Source organism: Helianthus annuus, chromosome 10, assembly GCF_002127325.2.
Source record: "Helianthus annuus cultivar XRQ/B chromosome 10, HanXRQr2.0-SUNRISE, whole genome shotgun sequence".
Classification (NCBI taxonomy): Eukaryota; Viridiplantae; Streptophyta; class Magnoliopsida; order Asterales; family Asteraceae; genus Helianthus; species Helianthus annuus.
In genome coordinates, this window is record NC_035442.2 from 80,560,741 (window position 1) to 80,585,599 (window position 24,859).

At 35.4% G+C, this 24,859-nt stretch overlaps 1 protein-coding gene across 11 annotated transcripts; it reads left to right on the forward strand.

Annotated features, from left to right (window-relative positions):
* Positions 1 to 432: 432 nt before the first annotated feature.
* Positions 433 to 8,940, forward strand: LOC110885149 (protein tas-like). Of its 11 annotated transcripts, none has more exons than XR_002561903.2 (10): positions 433 to 605; positions 710 to 1,071; positions 1,239 to 1,274; positions 2,063 to 2,281; positions 2,356 to 2,828; positions 2,911 to 3,001; positions 3,089 to 3,185; positions 3,511 to 3,583; positions 3,927 to 5,813; positions 8,834 to 8,940. XR_002561903.2 is itself a non-coding variant. In XM_035979112.1 (10 exons), exons 5-10 carry the CDS (start codon positions 2,704 to 2,706, stop codon positions 3,953 to 3,955), a joined length of 426 nt encoding a protein of 141 aa, XP_035835005.1. In that variant the 5' UTR covers positions 435 to 605; positions 710 to 1,071; positions 1,239 to 1,274; positions 2,063 to 2,281; positions 2,356 to 2,703; the 3' UTR covers positions 3,956 to 4,283. The 11 variants fall into 11 exon arrangements, 2 of the variants coding, with proteins under 2 accessions (XP_035835005.1, XP_021988532.1); XM_035979112.1 differs by lacking the exon at positions 8,834 to 8,940 and adding an exon at positions 3,700 to 3,705 and having other exon boundaries at positions 435 to 605; positions 3,084 to 3,185; positions 3,927 to 4,283; XR_002561902.2 differs by having other exon boundaries at positions 2,911 to 2,996; positions 3,511 to 5,813.
* The last annotated feature ends 15,919 nt before the right edge of the window (positions 8,941 to 24,859 follow it).

Here is a 24,859-nt window from a genome sequence, read left to right on the forward strand (position 1 = left end):
GTTTATAAGGTATGTCAAGAATACGTAAAAAAATGATAAGTTTGTTATGGATGAGTGAATTGTAACTAATTATCTATAATTTTGTTAAAACCTTAGGGATTTAAGTGTAATAATTTTAGGGGCTAAAAAATAAATAATGTTTAAAAGACCAAACTACCCTCATTTTAGGGGTCTTTTTATAAATAAAGAAGAGGAAAAGTTCTTATTTTTTGGGTATCTTAAAATGTCCCTCACTCATGCATTATAATATAGTATAGATAAGCATATAGGAAGGGTAAGAATGGTCTTTTACCACTATACAAGCGTTTAAAGCTTATTGTACAAACCTACAAAGCACAGAACTTTTTCAACACTTGCTGTGATGCCGCATGGAGCTTGAACCGGATAATGTTGACCCGTATTTAATATTCCGGATCCAATATAATGCTCGTATCTCTCTCCAAACCCTATTCATTTCATTCAGCCGCTCTTTCATCCTCTCTCTGCAACCCTAATCTTCTTCATTCAACCCTCATCTTCCTTGGTTCTCCTTCTCACTCTCTCTCTCTCTCAAACAGGGAAGAGGACTCAAACCGTATACACAAATCTCAGAACGAGTTAACCAGGTACTTCTCCTTTGTTGGTTCTTTTCTTCCATGTTTCTGTTCCAGTTCTTGCTTTCGTCAGCTCAAGGTCATTTTTTTTGACATTTTCGGTTGGTTTGGTGTAGATGAAGATGGAGTGAGGAAGATGAAGATGACAATACTTTGTAGATCTGAGTTTTCTAGCTACATTCAGTAGTTTTACATTCAGATCTGAGTCTTTTACATTAAAATCTGATGGGTTTGCATTCAGATCTGACTGCTTCTACAGATAAACTGAAAATAATGTTTTTGTGCAAGTGTGAAGTCACTTTGAACTGTTTATCTTATAAATCTTGCCTTTTTTATTTCCAAGATTACACGGTAAGATAATGCACCAGGTGGGTGTGGAAGATTTCACCAGATCTGTTTGGATTTTGCTCTCATCGGCGACTGTAAATGGTGGTTGTTTGGTTAAGCTAGCGATTCCGACTACTTGACAAACTTTAAGGTATGAATATTCAAGATTTGATTCAAGTTGACTGATTTCATATGGTTTTGTTTTATTTAGGGGTCTTTTGCTTTATTCTTATTAACATAATTTTTATTGTAAGGTTTTTTTTTTTACCGTTATAGTGTTGACAACATCTTGATTTGTTGTTTGATTTTATTGTCTAGGAAGCAATCTGCTAAAGCTTTATTTGAGCATTTCACGTAAGTTCAACTTTGTGAGTTTTTTTTTTTTTTTTTTTCTAAATGTGTTTATTTGAGATGGAATCCATAATTCATATTACAATTAAATGCGCCTCTTCATCACTGCGTCATCCATTCTATATACAGTTGCTCCATCACCACCTCGCCGCTGGTGAACCAATGGTGACGGTTAAGGTTTGATGGCTGGGGTTTGGTGGCTCTCTGTTGTACACACTAGAATTTTGAGACCAGATTAGAGGCAATGTATCTGGTGGCTAGGATTGCGTTTTAATAGGTTTGGGTTATTTATAACTGGTTAACCGACCACCGGTTAAAAAACCCAATTTTTTAATTAAAAAATAAAAAAAATAAAAAAAAAAACATTTAAATACTACATATGTTAAAATATGTGATGTACATGGCGAAATGGGGTCGGATATGAAAACACTGAGGACACATATGCGATATGGAATGATAAGGTGAAATCGTTGTTTTTTTCATGTAAAATAGGACGTATTCACTGTCTCATGAAAAGTATAATGTTTGCCTAAAAAGTTCTATATAAATGTCTTGAATGGTCTTAAATGGGAAAATTCAAGGAACTTTTTGAACCATAATCATTCACAAATGTAATCATTTCAAGTTATGTTTGATCTTTAGCAAGTCAAATGGGTCATAATACCAAGCTTTAGCTGAAAATAATCTGTCTTACAGATCAAAAGCCCCCCAAAACTTTTTTTAACTCACAAAACCTTCTCATTTTGCATTGTATGTTTGGTTTATGGCTGACTTTTTGCATTGTCGAGCAGGAGGTTTCATGGTTGAGGAGCGAAAGGAGCTCGCTTCACGAGTTGGAAACGATCTTGGGAATGTTTATGTGTTTCCGAAAGCGAATATGGTTACATATACAGGACCCACAATGGTGTCAAACACTCTTCACGCTTGTGCTATACTTCTTAAGAAATTTAAGGATTGGGATTGGTTTATAAACCTAAGTGCCTCGGATTATCCTCTCGTGACTCAAGACGGTATGCTTCATTGTTTATTAGAAGAACATGGTTTTGTATTGCTTCGTTTACTGATTTTTTGAACTTGCTTGCAGATCTTCTTTTCACATTTCGTGATTTGAAGCGCGATGTCAATTTTATCGAACACACGAGCAAGTTAGGGTGGAAAGAGTAAGCATTCACACTTCTACCATAAGAAACTTATAAGTTATAACCACTGTACCTGACCAGCAAGTTCAGTTGCTATGTGTAATGTGTTGAATTGGCCCCTTTTTTGCGAGTGGCGGTTGAACTGGTGACCCGGTTTACTGGTTGGACCGGTTTTGATTAGATAATAAGACCGGTTTGCATATGGGGTTGGGATAATCTTCCAAGAACTCTACTCATGTACTACACAAACTTCGTCTCATCACCCGAAGGTTACTTTCAAATGGTTATTTGCAATGTACCTGAATTCGTCCCAACCGTGGTTAACGACAACATGCACTTTGTATACTGGAGAATCATGCAGCTTGCTGCGCGCGCAGACTGACTCTATCGATCTTTATCAAGTGCACTGGCCTGACCGGTTCGTATATATTCCCTTTAAAAACCTACATCAATATAATTTCATACAATTTCTTCTGAATTATGTCCTGAATTTCTTGCAGTTATGTTCCGATGTTTGGGGAAACTGATTATGATCCTGCCAGTCAATATTATTTCATACAATTTCTAGGAAGAGTAGTTGATGCTGGTAAGGTCGGTAATCATGTCAATCAAGTCACCCTTAGTAATCATTAAGTCAACATTACGTAACGATGGGTGGTGGGATTTTGTGTAGATCAGATTCATTGGTGTCAGCAATGAAACGCCATACGGGGTCATGAAGTTCCTACAAGCTGCTGAAAAGAATCCGGCTTATCCAAGGATAATATCCGTTCAGGTGTTGTGTTATTGATTTGGTTTAAATGATACATTAGGGTCGATTTGGTTTGTGTTTTATTAATAATGGGTCAGACACGTTGAGCTAAAAGATTTAAAGACATCCATCCAAAGTTCATTAAATGCTTAAAACCTCCTAAATTACTTATGGAAAACGGTTGATTTATCATCGAAATAATATAGTTCTATAATCATATTTGGTACCTTACCTATTAATGAATTTTAAGAAATAGAGTAGAAAGCGTTTACGGTGGTTTGCCCCAAGCTAACCCGACTTCTTTTGACTCACATCACATTGCCACATCTAATGAGAATATTTGTATCAGTATTGTAGAATTCATACAACTTGCTCTGTCGAAATTTTGATTCGGGGTTGGCAGAATGCTGTCACTTGGAGAGGTATGTTTGCATACTGTAAAATATAGGGGCGACAATCGTGGCCCATTCTTCAATGAATTGTTTGCGTATCTGTTACCTGACGGTGGTGCAGTCGATGCTCGTTTGAATCTCTTCAGAGGCAGGTATTCGGAAGGGGAATCCAGATACAGCTTCTCAAATTCACAATTAGAGAAGCTATTAAAGGAATTCCAATCTTTTTATTACATTACATTACATCTGATGTAACATACTATATGATATTGAGCTTATATGTTACATTTGGTGGTTAAATACATATCAGTTTCTTTTTTCTGTTGATGGTCAAATATGTTGCATTACTTTCTGATCCAACAAAATTCTGCAGGCATACATTTCCATTGCAGAACGTTATGATATCCATCCGGGGTCTCTTGCAATAGGTATGCACTAGAAAAACTACTAAAGGGGTGCTTATTTTAAATGGATGAGAAACTATGCTTATCTGCTTAATTTTGATGAGAGAAGTTGTCTTCGTGATGTATTTAAAGTTACAAGTTTAGCCTAAGCTCAAGCTTTAGTGTAGCTCGTTTCGAGCTCTATGTCTAAAGCTTGAGCTCGGCTTGTTAATAAATAAAAAAATATACAATTATTTTAAAAATGTAGCTTTAAGTTTATATTGAACTTCCTGGTTTGCTCTAACATATATCAACAAGCTACCCAAACTGGTGTGCCGATCTATTTTCTGGCTTTAATGGTAATTTTCAAGGAAAAAGCTCACTCTTTTGTGACCAAAAAATTGTTATTTTAATATACTTGTATATCTTGTACTGTTATGAAACCGAAATCAGATCTCATATGAGCTTTTTCAAGAGCTTCTTCTGAGCTTGTTTTTTTTATCCAAAATATAGTTTCCACTCATACCAAATGTGAGGATAATGACTATTGAAAGTCCAGCTTATGGGTTAGGTTGGGTTGGGACTAACTAAATATAGATTTTTTGGGATTTTAAAATTGGAATTTGAAAGCCTCTTGTAACTATGCAAAAAATTAGGTCTCATGAAGTGATTTAGGTTCAAGCATCTTTACAATGTCTTCTTCTGTAATGGGTTGAAATTCAAATACACTCAACCAACAATTCAATTTAGGGTGAAATCAAAAGCTTTATTAATACTTCAGCATAGAGGAAATTACAGGAAGTTAAAAATCAATTAAGATGGGAAATTTAGAGAAGATCGAGGTGAGATGAGAGAGACCCTTCACACACAACTTTCATAACCAACTTGATACCTCCTTTCTTTATTTATCCTTCACGCTATTGATGCTCCCCTTAGAATTAGTAATCTGGTGTTGCATAGACATCATGCCCTCAATGATTACAACAAGCTCGGATGTCACATCACGGCATATACACTATTGGTAACACTATTGGCTTGAATCCCCTTGCAACTACGACTTGTAGGCATTCACAGCTCTTAATCAATCCCAAAGCAACTTGTGAACAATCCCGTCGTGGTAAGACGCCGTGTTTCTCATTTCCATGAGAGCACTGATAAACTAACGAGTACCCCTTTGTAAATTGTCGCTGTCGCCGCATCGCGCGGGTTTCCTGATATAATATAACATTACTAAACCTAATAGTTTTATCAATCCATTTCTGGTCTCATACTCGAATGCCCTATCCATTGCCTGTTTGGATGTTTCATGCTTCAGGTATTTAGCATCAATAAACGTAAGAAATTTATTAACATCTTACGTAAGACCAAACTTTTTTACAATATACAATATATCACGAGAAAACTGATAAATTAACTGGAAAACGAGAACCGTCCCGTACATAGCCCTAAACTCATCAACCTAAGTGATATGTTTCCCGCTGCATCGCGCGGGTAAACGACTAGTATATATATATATATATATATATGTATATATGTGTGTAGGGACATGTGTTAGTAGAAGACTTCTCTCTCTCTCCTCTTTCATACATTCATTGGGTAAAAATGGAGGTGCATGCATCAACACAACTTCCAATCTCTTCTATAAATCAAGAAAATAATTTGAGACAATCAATTCTCACACTCTCTCTCTTGTTCACGGCTGCACACACACTACGCACACCAAAATTCGGAATTTCAACCAAGTTCTTGCATGTTCATACTCATTACAAGGTGTTTATGAGTCCAAATGGTGATCTAGAAGTGATTTCAAGGTGTTTCAAGCCACAATCAAGTCCAATATCACCAAATTTTACTAAAAATCATTTAAGAACTTGAAGGTATAAAATTTATTTTAGAAACCTTGTTTTTTATTCTTAATGATGTTGTTGATAATAGAAGTTTCTCAAAGTTCTTGAAATTATTCACAAACTTAAAAACTAAAATAAATGGGTTTTTGAATAAAATAAATATGGATGTCTATGTGTATGTATATGTGGTCGTACATATGCATGTGTGTATGTAAGGGTATGAGTTTTGATTTTTGGTTTGATCTTGCTTGATAATATGTTGAAAAGTGATGTGCATGTGATCTTGGAAAGTTCAAAAAGGGTTTTAATCATGTGAATAAACATGTAAAAGTAAAAGTTTGGATTCATATGAGTGTATGTATATATGAACCGTAGGTATATATGTATGTATATGTGAATGCATGCATGTAATTTTTGATTATATACTTATAAATGTAAGAACACTTGTATTTTTGTATGAATGATTTGACAATGAAGATGTGAAGTATAAAATGTTTGAATATTTGAAACATGAGTTAAATAAAGGTCTAGATGCATTCAAGTTCATGCTAGATGATTAAAAAGATGTTATGTATGCATTAGATGCATTTACTAGAACATGCATGTTGGAATATGTTCATGAAATGATGATTTTAATAAGATTTGATAAAAATAAATTTTGATCAGAATATAAACACTAAAATAAGGCTATTTTGAAGTTTTTAAATGATATATAAACTTGTGATAATGTTTACTAGCCTTGCATGTTGTACTTGGTGCATTAGGGGTCGTAAAATACGTAAAATCGCATGATTTATGTGACTTACACAAAAACTGCACTAATCTGATTATGATCACTATTTTAATCAGTAAATAACATGTCTTGTGTTCAAATATCAAGTCATTTCGAGTTGGGATGGTTATAGTAATGTTTAACGCAAAACTATGCGTTAAAACGGTCAAAATCGGCTTTTCAAGTGATTTTTAAAAAACTGATTTAGATCAGTAAGTAAACTGATATTTTTAGTTTAAAAATAAGTATTATAACTAATTTTAAGTTTACTTGGTGTTTGGTTGGTCATACGTGACTTCCAACGCCCGAAAACTTTACCGAATCGCTAAAATACGCATTTTTCAAAGCACACTAGTATGGGTAAATTTTGGGTGAACCTTATGTGTTAAGATGTGTTATGTGATTTAAACATGAGAATGTGAAAATATGTTAAGTTTTAACATGATTTTCAGAATTTGGATTATGCATGTATACTTGTGCGTTTTGTGTGGTAGAAACGGTAAAAATCGCGTTAAATGTGTAACTTGTTTGTCGAGCATGAAATTTGATACATATGAGATGTTTTATGTATATTTGCTTTAAAATGACAAAATAGATAAGTTAACAAGATCTCATGTGTGTTGATGATAAATTCTGTGAACGTTTATGTATATATATTACGACGCGCAAATCGTAGATATATTACGTATAAACGGGAGAGTTAACGGATTTACACAATAATGGTCACCAATAAAATCGTTCAAGTGGCAAAATCATACATATATATATATATATATATATATATATATATATATATATATATATATATATATATATATATATATATATATATAGGGTTGGGTTCATTTCAGAACTCTAAATAATTGCAGAACTTTCAGAACTCTTAATAAACAACATTTTTATTTAGTTTTTTTAATTTGTAGAGCACTTCTATCCATTTTTCCTTTTTTTTAAGATTACATACATGTTAAAAGTAGTTTATCATTTTTTGATATGTAATTTTATGATTACACATATGTAAACTGTTTTTTTTTACATATATGTAATTAGTTGTTACACATATATACAATTTAATTATTATACATATGTAAACTACTCTTAAAATGTATGTAATCATAAAAATACATATGATAAATGATAAAAGTACCCTAAATACAGAAATTTATATATAAAACAATTGTTTAGTAGGAGTTCTGAAAGTTCTGTAATTATTTAGAGTTCTGAAATGATCCTGAGCCTATATATATATATATATATATGGACTCATATATATATTAACGTGCCAACATAATAAAAAATGACAACTTTTCGAGAAAATCTCAAAGTTATGTGATAATTCTAAGAAACAGAGAAACTTAGGATTTATGTGATGTTTATATTAATTTAAAATCGTTCCTATATATATAATAGGACGTGTGGAAATAAATCTCTGGGATTGCGCTATTTAAAATACGCACCCAAAGCTGAGTGTCACTAAACCTCTCTTTTTACTGTTTTGTATATATTTTGGGGGTGGAACACGTTGTTAAAAGGGTTTAATAATGTTTTCGAAATAAAACATACCTTTTAATATAAAATATATATTTTCGCTGAAAATATATGAATTTGATAAGTTATACGTTTCGAAGTAAAAAGTTTTTGATGAATGAATATTGTATGTGCGGTATTTCTTAAGTAAAACGAGACCGTACGGATTGGGGATGAATTTCGGACTGAGTCTCAACATTTGAGTGACGGGGGAATTCATAAATCGTAGTATATTAAATTGTCATATTAGTATGATATATATATTGTACGTGAGGCAGACATCATATTGTTCTTCGAGAAAGAACCCTCCGCCCATGATGTCGTTTAATCAGTTAAGTATTGTACGCGTATGAATTGTTGGTAGATCTATCGGGTTGACAACCCCGTATTGACCGGTCACCCTGTGTCAATGTCAAACGACGAATTATTATTCTGTTTATTGTCTACATTGATTATCCCTGCATGGTTAATATATAGATCGTATCGTCTAGCTAACATACGAGTCTGAAAGTTGACGCAATAATTTAATATACAAAACTTGAGCAGTAACAATATGGTCGGATTCGAGAAACTGCGACGGAAGGCCCATGGATTTTATTAAGAAAGTAAAATGGACTTTCTAAGAATTAAATGGATGTTTTTAAATAAACACCTAAACAAAAAGTTTTCCTTGGAATAAAATCTGTTAGTAAACGAATAAGTGAACTCACCTTCCTTTGTGTTAACACTTGATTTTTAACGTGTTCTACAGGTACTTGAGTTCGGCTTCGGGAATTATGGCGTATCTTGTGGATGTTGATGCATGTTTTGTTACTTAATAATGTTGGACTAACTTTTAAAACTTCTGGGACGAATGTAATAAGATCCACGAGGATCATAAACAACTTAACTATGTCATGGTTGTGTCGTGTCTTAAATCGTAATGTTTAAATAACCTACATTTAAAACATACTAAAATGTCCAACAATTAAATGCATCGATCGACAAGAGATAAATGGGCACCAACTTCCGTCTCCACTACGTTTTATATTCCGCTGTGACGTTTTTGGGGTGTGACAGTTTGGGGAACGACAGAAACTATTTCTGATTAACAAATCATGTGTCTTGTTAAAGAGACCTTTCAGGGTCTATTAAAGATACCCCATGGGTGGTATAGTCGAGTCACACAGGTTTGAATGTGTTCATTAAAGAACAACCAAATGTTTTCACAATTAAAACACAGACGATTTATTCATGACACGGACGATTGATTGATGACACATACAATGGTTTATGACACGTACAATGGACGATTGGTTTATAACAAGGACGAATGGTTTTTGAACAATGTCACACAATGATTTTCACTTAAAGATATAAACTATACAAAGTTTTCTTTCAAGACGATTTATTACTCGGTTTTATAAAACAAATGTTTTCAGTCAAGATTCATGGCTACAAGGTTTTGTTTTAATTATATCAACTTGTAAAGTTGATGAAATATATTGCAATATCAAACACTTTTTTATTTCAAGATTCATACTCATCGACTCCCAAAGTCGAACGACGTATTGCAATATGAATTCAAAGCCATGAATTTGACACTCACAAAACCTATGTACTCGCCAGCTTTCTTTGTTGACTGTTTTTCACATATGTTTTAGGATCTTTTGTTCGATGATATGTATGCTTGCTTCACATAGGATGGACGCGGGTCTTAGTGACTTTAAAAACTTGAAGGACAATTGTTTGTACTTGTTTGGTTTGTATCAAAACAATGAGTCTATTAATGAAATAAACAAAACTTCAAATACCATGTGTTGTGAAACAATTCCTGTAACGTGACTCCCCGATGTTTCTGCCACGGTTTGTTATATTACGCGACCAGGGTGTTACAAAGTACTCTATAACCCATATATTGGGAACATATAGAGATAAGTTTCTCTACATGATTCAACTACATTTCTATTATTAGTTTCCAAAAGGTCTAACACTATGATTTTACCGGTGTAATCTCGGGCGTGTGGCCTCCTCCGACAGTACAGACTGCTTCGGCTATTGTACCATGGGAGACAGACGCGTCGTCCTTGGTAGAGGCGTGAAATCTGTTTTAAGGGAAGCGTGTTGAACACGTGCCTCAGCCACAACCGTCAACATTTGTGTATTCTTTTTATAGGAAATTATTGTACAAGAAAATGTGGTTCAAGACCTCGTTGAAGCCTAAATGACGGCCTGAAAATACAACGAACCATACAAGTAGACATGGTTAAAGCTATTGTTGAAGACCATAGTTTGAATCAATATAATTACATATGTTGTATTATACGTTATATTTGTTAAGATTCGTACACATTATACATGTACTATAATTTCCCAAATATGTAAAGAGAGTAACTTTAATATTTTTATTTTTATTATCTATTAAAATTGTGACCCATGTCCTATAACAGTTTGTTAAACCACAGGAACTATACATGTTATTTTGAAAAGGGGGGGACTAAAAGTGAAAAAATGACATACCACAAGGACTATCCGGGCAATTAACTCTTAGTTAAATGAAATTTAAATAGTTAAAACAAAAAAAACTAACAAAATACACATGGCTGGCCACGCCATCCGAAGCCACGCCAAACGACACCCAGCCGAAGCCCCACCATGTCACACCACACCACACCTTGTGGATCCCACACCTGTCACTTGTCAAACAATGCCCCCAACTCAAGCCCCATACGGATCACAGTTTTAGGGATTGGGCTTAGCTTTTTGGAGTTTTGGGTATTTATTCGGTTTTAGAGATTACTATTTAGTAATGGTTAGATGAAGTTTTCTTTTAAAGAGGAGTTTTCTCATGATCACTCTATTATAATCATAGAATAATACATTTGTGATATTATAAAATTCCCATCTGTTTTTAAAACTCAATTAAAATTATGGAAATTCCTTTTCTTTTTGTATATGTACAAAATGAGATTAGTTGAGGCATATGAAAACTTTTTCTTTTCTTTTGTCTTTTTCAATTTTAAAGCGGCATTAGCAGATCCCCTAACAACCACATCTTTAACTTTGAGTTTCTTTGACCACGAAAACCAAAACACAAATAATGTAGACACAAACTTGCGAAACATCAAAACAACTTACAACTTACTCACCTCACCAAGTCAAAGATAGTCAACAGCTGAAGCCAATAGTACGCCCACAACATATTTTCCATGAAACCCAAAGTGACAAAACCACATTTGTAAAATACAAAACAAAAATTGTAGCCTTCATACATAAGCGGAACTAGAGGGGAGTTCATAGTTTATTTGTAATTTGACCTTGTAAATTATTAGGGCGGATCAGTTAAACTTTTTAGAATATGAGGAAAAATAAATTAAAACGAGTAATTTATGTGTACCAATCGTGTCGGGTTGAATTGTTCAACACGATCCATATTTGTGTTTGTATAAAAATACTTCAAGTCTACCATGCACAAACTTAAAGTTGTCTTTAACCTATTTATCCAAACATGTCAAATGAGGTGACAGGTAGTCATCAACACATGTTAATCAGGTTGGTATGCTGTAAAATAGATTAAATGGATCTAAATAGGTTAGCAAGCAGACCTATCGTAGTAAACTTGATCAGTAGGTCAACCAGAACATTATCTATTTAGATGGATTCAAAATGGTTTTGACAACCTGACAAATATACGACTCGTATACCCTTTTATACATGACTAGTCATTTACCCGTGCGATACAGCGGGAAACATGTCACTTAAGTTGGTGAGTTTAGGGCTATGTACGGGGCGGTTCGGTTTTGAGCCATAATCAAAACCAAATTCGCGATGCAACAGAAAACACAAGACTTGTTAGTAATTCTAAGAGTGTACATGAGAAGGTTCAGTTCAGTTGGGTCATAACTAAAATCTAAATTTTCGGTTAAGGTACTTCAAAACCGGTCATGGGGATTTAAAGAGTTTTAAAAAGGATGTAAACAAATCGAACTGCGCCAAGCCAAGAAAAGCACAACGATAAGCTCAAAACTAATCAAACCAATCCGCCTTGGATTGTTTTGCTTAACAAGCTAAAACGTTCAAACTAACTTGTGTTTCTTAATATTTTGTGTAAAACTTATAAACATATCAAAAGGTTAAAATTTAGACAAACTTGCGACTATACAGAAGTTCCATGAATAGAATGTTGCTTAACAACATTCTACACTTGCACTATATTACCCTAATCCATCTTTGCTGATGCACTATATGGATACCATTCGAGCTAACACTGGCAACTTTAAACCCCATCTTGTTCACACAGGTCCAGCAAGTCCAGGGTCTGTAGTTTCATCATTTATAACAACGCCATATGTAGTAAGCCTCACTAATCAAAAACAATAATAAAAGAACATTGACATATGTATACCTAACGGATGGACAACTCAAGCCGAAACTTGGGACCATCATAGTGATGTTAGATTGGCTTAAATGCATCTTCCTCTATTTTTTAGTAGAATTTCCTTATGCGTAAACTGCAAAAGAAAACGCACAGTAAATTCACCATCTTCACGGACATTAGAATCCTTGAAATCAGCGAAGTGGTGGTGGCCGGTTATTTTTGTTGGGATTTTCACATGTTCTAATAAAGTAATTTCATCCTTATGAAATAAAAACGCAGCGGAAAATATTATTTAAAACATGTTACTTACAAGATATAAAACCCATTTTATATGTAAAACCCAATACCCGGATCCATATACGAATATGCATGCTATCAAAAACACAACCATAGGGTGTTTAGAATACTACCTTCCAAGGAGTAATGGATATGAAAAAGATGATGCTTCTTGAACGGTTGCCTTCAAGTGTAGAAGACCTCAAGCTTGTATACCCCAAGCCTTCCAACAAACACCTTATGTTTAGCTAGGATTTCTACACTTATGAACTCACTAAGATTTCCATCTAAATCAACCACCATGGCCGAAAATATGAAGGAAAGTTATGGAGTTCTTGCACTTGATTTACCAACTTGAAAAACCTTTCTTGATCAACCACACCTTGGCCGATTTTAAGAGAGTAATTTTTCAAGTCTTTCACTTGAAAATTATCTCCTCAAATGGCACTCCTTTGGCCGAAAATTGTAGAGCATTTTCGAGAGATTTTTTCCAAGTTCATCTCTTCCATTTTTGTCATCTTAAAACGGTTATAAAAGATGAGAGAGAATTGCCACCACCATTACCCAATCATGTGCCTTCTAACCATGCAAAATGCATGTAAGCTCATTGGACCAAAATGGTCTTGGAAAGACCACCCAATCAAGATGCATCTATCCATGCAATTTGCATGCAATGTGATTGGCCAAAACATTTAGGGAAGAGCACCCAATCAACACACATGCAAATGCATGAAATCTCATTGGACCAACAATTTTGGGAAGACCCCATGGGGGATGGCGGCCTAGACTTTTAATTTTATATAAAAAAATCAAATTTCTTTTATAAAATAATTTATGTCTTGATTAATTTTATAACTTTTATAAAATTATAACATCATATGTTATAAGACTTATACAACTTTTATTATGTTATTTAACCCATTAAATAACAAAATAAAATATTCTCTCAAAATAAATTATCCATATAATTTATTAGTTTGTCAAGTGCAATTATTTAGAAAACCGATTTCTAAATATTATAAGTGTTAATATTTAATTGTTTTATCATATCACAAATAAATATTATAAGTGTTTGTCTAGCTTGTATTTGGGTATGACTCGACTTGGATCATAACGTACTAGCCACATCAATTTAATATGTGTCTTGGGCATACAGAGTCCAACAATCTCCCACTTGCACAAGATACATAGAAGATTGATGCAAGCAGTAAATAACGCCTAACTACGGTTTACTACCCCTAATACGTATGACTATATGTGCCATTCAATAACATCATCCCCTTCAAGTCCCTTACTTGAAATGATTTAGGTGAATCTATCATTTATCCTTTCGTTACAGATGTCATGTTAAATCCAGAGACACAGAATGATCACTCTCTGTTGATTTAACTTTATCAGGCCTTAGACATCTTACTCTCAACGAATAAGAGGAACAAATCCCTTCTTGACTACATACGTCTCTCACAATCACCTTGTAACACACCTGAGCTTAGCCTTATGTACTGTCATATTACTAACAGCGAAGAAAAAGTCAAGGTACAATATTTGGTGAATATCAAGACCCAATATGTATCTCAGGTCAGAGGATACTATGATATTCTCCTTTACTCAAATTTACTTATGATCAATCACAAATGATTCCATGCAGTAATATTTGAGAGCGAGTCAGTCCAATATTTGTATCCTACAAATATCTATGAACTTTGGCAGCAACACTTTGCTCTATATTCATACCTAATGAATATCCACCAATCCAAGTTCATAATAGTCTTACATTCATATTTGTTCCCACAAGTATGATCGACTACGGACATTTAGAATAAGTAACTTATTCACGGATTTAAACATGCTAAAATGGAACATAACTCAACATACCATAAAGAGTTATAATAACAATTGTTCCAATATCCAAATACAAAATAGATCAAATCCAATCACTAGAATATCGAAGTCCTAAGGCACAAGTATGACCCTTTCATGCTTTGCCCGTTCAAGGAGCTTCGTGAGTGGATCCGCAATATTTTGATCAGTGTGAACTTTGTGAATACATATCTTTCCCCTTTTCAACTTCATCCCTTATGTAGTTGAAACTCCGCTCAATGTGCCTAAACTTTTGATGTGCACGAGGTTCCTTGATTTGAGCAATCACACCATCGTTATCACAAAGATCTCTAGGGTCCTGAATGGAAGGGACTACCCCTAGATCGGCAATAATTCAAGTGGCAGATCCATATGAATTATTTCAATCAATGAAGCGGCGATATATTCTGATTCTGTTGTGGACAATGCTACCCTAATTGTGATCGAGAATCATCTCGATCAGTTTGGAAACTCGTATCCAAGTAACCCTTTACAACGAATTCCGAAACTCGCATCCCTGTAACCCTTTACAATGAGTTCTTTTCACCAGATCCATATATTAGAAATATATCCTTAGTTCTTCTAAGGTATTTCAATATATATATACATATATATATATATATATATAGTTTAACAGTCACCCAATGACCGTTACTCGCTGGTATCTTCTCGTCATGCTTAAAGCCCATAACTTGTCCGGTCTAGTGCATATCATTACATACATAATGAATCCTATAGCAGACGCATATGGGATTCCTTTCATTCTTTCCTGCTCGTCCTTTGAGCTTGGACATTGAGATGCACTCAATATTGTCCTTTCTTGAATATGTACCAAACCTTTCATAGAGTTCTCCGTCTTGAACCTTTTCAAGACTTTGTCAATGTATGCACTTTAGTTTAAACCTATCGTGCGCCTTAATCTATCCTTATAGATTCTTTATTCCCAAAATATAGGCGACTTCACCAAGATCCTTAATGGAAGAACAACTTCCAAGCCAGGCTTTTATACCTTCCATGGTTGGAATGTTATTTCCAAATAGTAGAATGTCATCAACATATAATACTAAGAAAGTAATAATGCTCCCACTAGCCTTCTTATACACACAAGCTTCATCGCCGTTCTTGATGAATCCATATTCCCTAATTTCTTCATCAAAATGGTGATTCCAACTTCTAGATGCTTGTTTCAATCCATAGATTGATTTCTTTAACTTGCATACTTTTTTAGGATGTTTTGGATCGACAAAACCTTCAGGCTGAACCATATAGACATCTTCCTCAAGATATCTATTAAGGAAAGTCGTTTTGAGATCCATTTGCTAAATCTCATAATCATATTGTGCAATTATGGCAAATGATATCCTAGTTGACTTTAACATCGCCACAGGCGAGAAGGTCTCATCATAATCAACCCTTTGAGTTTGAGTGAAACCTTTTGCTACAAGTCTCGCTTTATAAGTATTCAAGTTACCATGCATATCGGCTTTTCTTCTTGAAAACCCACTTACTTCCAACTACTTTGGAGTTAAGAGGTGTTACAACTAATTCCCATACTTGGTTGTTATACATGGACTGCATCTTTACGTTCATGGCTTCAAGCCATTTGTCACAATCAGATTCTGATATTGCATCATGGTATGTGGTAGGTTCACCCGAATCTACCACGTAGCATCCATCTATGAAAAATCCATATCTTTCAGGTGGACTTCTAATTCTACCAGATCTGCGAACGTTTTGTGTGTATTGATCAACCACTTGATCGTTTTCAACAACCTTCTTGTTGAATGCTAGTATCAACCAAACGTGTAGCGGGGTTCTTGATCCTCATCAAGTTTCACTGTTCGACTAATTCCTTCCACAAGGAACTTTGCTTCCAAGAACTCAGCCTTTCGAGCAACAAATACCTTTTGCTCTGTTGGATCGTAGAATTAATATCCTATACCATCTTTAGGATATCTTACAAAGATACACTTAGTGGATCGTACTTCCAATTTGTTTGGGGTGTATTGCTTCACATAAGCTTCACAACCCCATACTTTTAAATATGATAATGATGGAGCCCTTCCATGCCATATTTCAAAAAGGTATCGTATCCACTTTCTTGGTTGGGGCCATACGGGCCGCGAAGAGTAAAGCGTAACCCCAAAGTGATAGAGATAATGCACTCCTAGCCATCATAGATCGAACCATATCTAATAGAGTTCGACTCCTCCTCTATCGAAACGAGGAAGTTTAAAAGAGTTGATTTTGTACTTCACTTTTTGAAGATTCTGAACGTTTCAAAACTTCTTCTTTGTGTCAAGTACACATAACCTTAACTACCATAGTTGTCGGTAAAAGTAATGAAGTATCTTTCACCATTCCTAGTCATTGGCTTAAAAGGATCACATATATTCGAATGTATGATACCTAATAAATCTTTTGCCCTTTCCCACTAAGGGATTACTTGGTCATTTTACCTTGTAAATAAGATTCACATGTATCAAAATTTCATTTGTTTCCAAAAGACAATTCTTTCGAAGTGTTTACATACGACATCTGTTTATATGACCAAGGCGATAATGCCAAGGATACTTACTCAAATCCATTTTGAGTTTCTTGGTGATTGCTTGGTACATTGAACTATAAAATGATGTATTATTATGAACCAATTCATAAATACCATTTGAAAGTATAGCTTTAAAGTAAAACATGTCATTCATCGATATAAATGTTATTGTTTACAAACTTTAAATTGAAACATATTGTCTCAAAAGGGAAACTTGAATAATGTTCCTAGTCAAACTAGGAGCATACAAATAACATTTTAAAACAATTTCCAAACCATTTGGAAGTTTCAAAACATAGTCTCCTTTCTTGTAATGTTTATTTCTTTTGAACCTTTTGCAACGAATTGCAAACATGAGTCCCACATCCGTTATCTAATACCCATGTGTTAGAAGAAATAACATTAAGGTCAATATGTATCATTAAGATTGTACCTAAGGTTTTCCTAGCATCCCTCTTGTTTTTCAACTCTTTGAGATAGGTTGGATAATTCCTTTTTAAATGTCCTATCTATCCATACTCAAAGTATTGATCGTTTGTGGCAACCTTTGCCTTCTTATATTTTGGTTTCGGTGGTTCTGCTTTAGCCTTTCTTTTTCTTTCCCTTTGATGTGCCCGTTTCCATTTGCAACATTTGCTTTGGTGTCGGGGTGATGCCCTTTCTTGTTGCCATCCTCATTGATCTTTAGAATGGATAAAGCCCTTTTATCCATATTGAGCCTTTCGAGGTGATCAATATGGCTTTTCATCTTAAAGACATAAGATGAGACTGATTGGTTTTCCTCCATTCGACATGCATGAAACGCTCGAACCGTTTCGAAGCGTTCTACCCTTAGGAACATTTCCTACAATTAGGTAATCATGTCGTATGCTCATGATGTTCAAAATCCTTTGAATCTCGAGAATCATAATTCCTAACATGAGGCAAGAAGCTTGCATAGTATCCTTGATATACTTAATCCAATCGTTATAGGCATCCTTATCTTCCGTAAGATGTTCATCGGGATTAGGATCGTTTTCAGTGATAGGTTACGGACGGTTTAGGTAATATTGTTAGCAGCCATCTACAAAATTTTTACAAAGTTCGATTTTAGTATTTTCGATATTAATATATTTTAATTATTAATACCCTTTTATATCTCATAGACAATTAATAATTAAAATCTAGAATCCAACGTTACAGTTAAATATTGGTTAGGTGACCTTTATCCCTCTATTTAAATTAACAAGGTAGTCAACGTTTGACAATTGCAACTCTTTGCAACTTTTAGCCATATGGGATCGGTTAAACATCTTTATGTTTAGTTGGCATGTTTAATCCCATCAACACCTTTGTTCCCCATGCTTCGGTGACCCTAAGTTCATGGTTTCCAAATCAAGTCGTCCAACTTACACACACATGTGAGTTTACACACATAAGTGGTTAGGTGACCTTTATCCCACAAACATGGTAAACCCACCTCAAATATACAAGTTCCCTCAAATGTGGTTAGGTGACCTTTATCCCACAAAAGAGTTCCCAAGTGATTCGAGTGTTGTATAAAAGGATGGTGTTTGACTTGTTTTATAAAAGGGATTTTGAGTTTTCAAAATTCTAGTTTAGAAAACTTTATGTACCATACATTTGCATGCATTCAAATCCTTGGTACTTTTGTGAAAACAAATTTTCAAAGTTCTTTTTAATAAAACTCATTTTATTATAAAATCATTAATTTTTAATAACCTTTTATTAATCATTTTGATGATCTTTAAAGAACCAATTTTAAGCTTGTTGTTGATTATTAGTTTGTTAAGCATGCATATCAACATATCATCCAAACAACATAAATAAACAACCACACAAGCACAACATACTTAACAATAGGTGCATAACCATAGCCAACTATTTTGACCACACTTGTTAGCCGAAACAAGTGTTGTCAAAAGGTCCTTCCTAAGGGTGAATATAGACACAAATAATGTGTCGTTGAACTCCCACTTGATCCCGCATCCAAATGCTTCAAGTCTTTTTCTTGTGTTGTGATTTCTCCACATTCTTTGGTCTTCCAAATGTCTTTTATATTCAGCTCCAAACTCCTTTGGACTTAAAAAATGTGTTTTTGTTTTCGGGCTAAAATCCCGTTAAGAACTATGAAGTCCTTTAGGCCCGAAATTAGCCAAAACCAAAACCGCATTTTTGTGTGCATCTTCTTTTACAAAAAATATCCTGATACATTTTTTCTAGTGAAATAAAATGCACCTAATCTATTTATTTTACATACCAAATGAAAATAAATAAATTACATATCGTACAAATGGAAGAACAAAATAATAATTATTACAACCTTTGAAATAATTAAATACAAATCACAACCACAAATATTCAACATATTTACATAAGGTCATGGCTAGGTTATGAACACCAAAAATATATATATCCAAATATATATAAAATTCAAGAAGCAAAAATGGTTTCCTTTTTACAACCTACTTTTCGGTCAAGAATGAAAAAACCGAAAAAGTGGGTTTTTGTCCAAACAAAACAATCATCCAAATGACATAATTTTTCAAGATACTTTTATGCATGTATGAAAATAATCTTGAAAAACAAAAGGATAACCATATATAAAATTTCGGCCAATGGGTTTTAACCAAACCCGAAACCCGAAAATTTCATATCCTATGAAGCATGCACTCATATAAGCGGCTCTGATACCACTGTTGGGATTTTCACATGTTCTAATAAAGTAATTTCATCCTTATGAAATAAAAACGCAACGGAAAATATTATTTAAAACATGTTACTTACAAGATATAAAACCCATTTTATATGTAAAACCCAATACCCGGATCCATATACGAATATGCATGCTATAAAAAACACAACCATATGGTGTTTAGAATACTACCTTCCAAGAAGTAATGGATATGAAGAAGATGATGCTTCTTGAACGGTTGCCTTCAAGTGTAGAAGACCTCAAGCTTGTATACCCCAAGCCTTCCAACAAACATCTTATGTTTAGCTAGGATTTCTACACTTATGAACTCACTAAGATTTCCATCTAAATCAACCACCATGGCCGAAAATATGAAGGAAAGTTATGGAGTTCTTGCACTTGATTTATCAACTTGAAAAACCTTTCTTGATCAACCACACCTTGGCCGATTTTAAGAGAGTAATTTTTCAAGTCTTACACTTGAAAATTATCTCCTCAAATGGCACTCCTTTGGCCGAAAATTGTAGAGCATTTTCTAGAGATTTTTTCCAAGTTCATCTCTTCCTTATAAAAGATGAGAGAGAATTGCCACCACCATTGCCCAATCATGTGCCTTCTAACCATGCAAAATGCATGTAAGCTCATTGGACCAAAATGGTCTTGGAAAGACCACCCAATCAAGATGCATCTATCCATGCAATTTGCATGCAATGTGATTGGCCAAAACATTTAGGGAAGAGCACCCAATCAACACACATGCAAATGCATGAAATCTCATTGGACCAACAATTTGGGAAGACCCCATGGGGGATGGCGGCCTAGACTTTTAATTTTATATAAAAAAAATCAAATTTCGTTTATAAAATAATTTATGTCTTGATTAATTTTATAACTTTAATTAAATTATAACATCATATGTTATAAGACTTATACAACTTTTATTATGTTATTTAACCCATTAAATAACAAAATAAAATATTCTCTCAAAATAAATTATCCATATAATTTATTAGTTTGTCAAGTGCAATTATTTAGAAAACCGATTTCTAAATATTATAAGTGTTAATATTTAATTGTTTGATCATATCACAAATAAATATTATAAGTGTTTGTCTAGCTTGTATTTGGGTATGACTCGACTTGAATCATAACGTACTAGCCACATCAATTTAATATGTGTCTTGGGCATACAGAGTCCAACAATTTCTGAAGTGGTGGCCAGTAGTGGTGGTGGTTTTTAGGTGCGTCTGGTTCAAATCTAGGGTTTCGATTGAATACATTATCAGATCTACATACGCTTTTCAGATCTAGAGTTATATCTGAAGTGGTGGCCGGAAATGGTGGTGGTTTTTAGGTGTTTTACAGCGGGGAGGTGGGTTTAGGTGTTTCAGGAGGCCAAAAGTGGTGGTCGGTTATTATAGAGAAAATAAAGAAATTGAGATGGAGAAGAGAAGTGGTGGCTTGAAATGGTGGCGGTGGCCGGTTATTATTAGGGTGGTGGTGAAAGGTTGAGAGAGAGAGAAAGAGAAGTAGGCGACAGAAAGAGAAGAGAGTTGATTAAGAGATAGATGGGGTTAACTTTATATATTTTTTTTAATTTTATAGTTTTTTACCTATTAAATATTTTATATAAATGGGTAAAATTACCAAATTACCCTCATGTGCAAAGCACATGCTATACTTAACTAAAATTTTAACATAATTAGTGCTAAAGGACGTACAGTGTAATGGTTATTACAAAAAGGGTCTGTGACTGAAGTTATTGAAGTTAAAGGGCATACATTGAAATTCGGTACATACATAAAAGTGTAATTTACCCTTTTACAAATCTTTAAAATTGGTGCCAGTCAAAAACACAAAAGTAGTGCACGATTTTTTACCTCCTTTGACACATGTTCAGCAACAATTGTTTGGTAGACTACATGGTGTGGGGGCTTGGAAATGGCGTCGAAGCCCTTACACGCCAGGCACACCGGCCCGTGGGGTGGCGTGGGGGAAGGGGCAGGATTCACGTTGATCCAACTAAGATTGACTCTATCAAGAACTGACCGACACCATAAACTCCGACCGAAATCCATCAATTCTTGGGTTTGGCGGGCTACTATCACAGATTTATTGAAGAATTTTCGAAGATTGCACAACCCCTCACAACTCTAACTCAAAAAGGAATCACCTACAAGTGGGGTGGTGCCCATGAGTGTGTGTTCCAGCAATTAAAGGAGAAACTTTGCAGCGCACCCATTCTTTCATTACTTGAGGGCACTGACGACTTCGTTGTCTACTGCGATGCGTCTATTCAAGGGCTCGGTTGCATGTTGATGCAACGCAAGAAAGTCATTGCCTATGCCTCTCGACAACTCAAAATTCACAAAAGGAATTACACAACACACGATTTGGAGCTGGGAGCTCTCGCACTTAAGATATGGAGACATTACTTGTACGGTACCAAGTGCACGATCTACACCGATCACAGGAGTCTCTAGCACATACTAGATCAAAAGGAGTTAAACATGTGGCAACACCGGTGGGTCGAACTCCTAAACGATTACGAGTGCGCAATCAAATACCATCCGGGAAAGGAAAACGTCGTGGCCAATGCCCTCAGCCGAAAAGAAACCAAACTTAAGCGTGTTCGTACGTTACAGCTTACAATCCATTCGAACCTCCCTAACCAAATCCGAAACTCTCAGGTTGAGGCGTTGAAGTAGGAAAACCTCCTAGCCGAGTCCATGCGGGGCATGGAAAAGCAACTTGAACTCAAAGACGACGGCATACACTATTTCATGGAACGTATCTGGGTTCCATCTCACGGGAATCTTTGAGAGCTTGTGATGGACGAAGCACACAAGTCTCGTTACTCGATACATCCCGGTTCTAACAAAATGTATCACGATCTCAAGGCCTTGTACTGGTGGCCTAACATGAAAGCTATTATTGGTAAGTACGTTAGCAAATGCTTGACCTGTGCTAGAGCCAAGATCGAATATCAAAAGTCATCGAGATTACTACAACAACCAGAAATACCAACATGGAAATGGGAACAAATTTCCATGGATTTTCTCACCAGTTTACTAAAGTCCCAGAGCAGAAACGATACTATTTGGGTGATCGTAGACTGTTTAACCAAGTCTGCGCACTTTCTCGCAATCAAAGAAACCGACAAGTTTTCAAAACTTGCGACTATCTACTTGAAAGAAGTAGTTGCTAGGCACGGGGTTCCAACTTCTATTATCTCTGACCGTGACCCACGTTTTGCATCCGATTTGTGGCTAGCTATGCACAAATCCTTCGGCTCATGTTTAGACATGAGCACTACTTATCACCCACAGACGGATGGTCAGACTGAGTGAAGATATGCTGAGAGCATGTGTCATCGACTTGGTAACGACTGGGAACGCCACTTACCTCTGGTAGAATTTTCCTATAACAACAGCTATCACACTAGCATTCAGGCAGCACCATTTGAGGCATTGTACGGACGTAAATGCCGATCCCCTTTGTGTTGGGCGGAAGTTGGCGAGAGCCAAATCACCGGCCCGGAACTTGTACTTGATACGACGGAAAAGATTGCCCTGATTAGACAACGAATGGCGATGGCTCGTGACTATCAAAAAAGCTACGCGGATAAGCGTAGGAAACCTTTGGAGTTCCAAGTCTGGGACTAAGTTTTACTGAAGGTCTCACCTTGGAAAGATGTAGTTCGTTTTGGCAAAAGGGGCAAACTTAATCCGCTTCACGTTGGACCTTTCGAAATCACCGAGAGAATCGGTAAGGTAGCTTATAGACTAAACTTGCCTGAAGAGGTAAGTGCGGTACACAACGTTTTTCATGTATGGAATCTGAAGAAGCGACTGTCAGATGAAACTCTCATTGTTCCTTTTAAGGAACTCACGATCGACGATCAACTACGCTTCGTTGAGGAACCGGTTAAGATCATGAATAGAGAAATGAAAACCCTCAAACGTAGCAAGATACCAATAGTCTGAGTTCGTTCGAACTCATGTCGTGGCCCAGAGTTTACCTGGAAATGGGAAGACCAGATAATGTACAAGTATCCCTAGTTGTTTACCAACACTTCCAGCACTGAAGCTACTACTGAATTTCGGGACGAAATTCCAAACCAACAGGGGGATGATGTGACACCCCGTGAAAACGTTTAAACACACTAGCTTGTCAATGGCTGCGCACTAAATTTCGGGATGAAATTTCTTTGAACTTGGGGATAATGTGACATTTTGGGTTTTCCTGCACGTTTCATTCTATGATGTGATTATGTGAAGATAATTGTGTGAATATAATGAACGAATTTATAATAAAATTGTTGTCTAATATATGTATGCATATATATGAATGATTGTGAGTAATTAAGAAAGAAATCCCGCTACACCTTCTAACTTGATATGTGTGCGACAAATGGGTGCAGCCGCACACCCTTGTCGGACTCGCACACTCTTCCAGCTTATACTCTTCTCTTTTGGACTGCACATACATAGAATCCAGGCCCAGACACAAGCCCACGAACCCACCGTTTGCCCTAAAGAAACCGCATAGTCTGTTGGGCCGCACACATTCATGTGTGCAGTATCTTTTGGCCTCTATATATATATGTGCAGCCAATGATTGGGAATATTTTGACGGCAGCAAATCACCTGAAACATTCTCTCTCCCTTTCACAATCATTCCCCTCTTTTGGGTAACCCTATAATAGAAAACATTCCATTTGTGCCTCCTTCAACATTTTTGCGGCGCATTAACATCATCGTCATCTGCATCAACCTACTATTTCTGGAAAACCTTTCCTCATCGTCTGAGATCTCATTTTCTCCAAACACTCGCACTATAACACCCCGTGTTTCGAAAGTCAAAGTCAAAGTTAAGATTGAAGTCAAAGGAAGAAAAGATTGCTAATTGCGATCTGTCACTCCTTGCTCAATTCCTGTCTTGATTTCTTTGACTCGTAGTTAGCCTAATTAGTTGTTTACGTTAGTTGTATTATGTGGAGTATCTATTAATAATCGAGGTTTATTCGCTTATTTCATCG

What these genes read in the sequence shown, in the direction of transcription:
- LOC110885149 (XM_022132840.2), top strand. Translation starts at nt 2,704, where the DNA reads ATGTACCTGAATTCGTCCCAACCGTGGTTAACGACAACATGCACTTTG. An exon ending in GAGTAGTTGATGCTGGTAAG is followed by an intron (nt 3,002 to 3,083) that starts GTCGGTAATCAT and finishes GATTTTGTGTAG; the next exon opens with ATCAGATTCATTGGTGTCAG. An exon ending in GAATGCTGTCACTTGGAGAG is followed by an intron (nt 3,584 to 3,699) that starts GTATGTTTGCAT and finishes GAATCTCTTCAG; the next exon opens with AGGCAGGTATTCGGAAGGGG.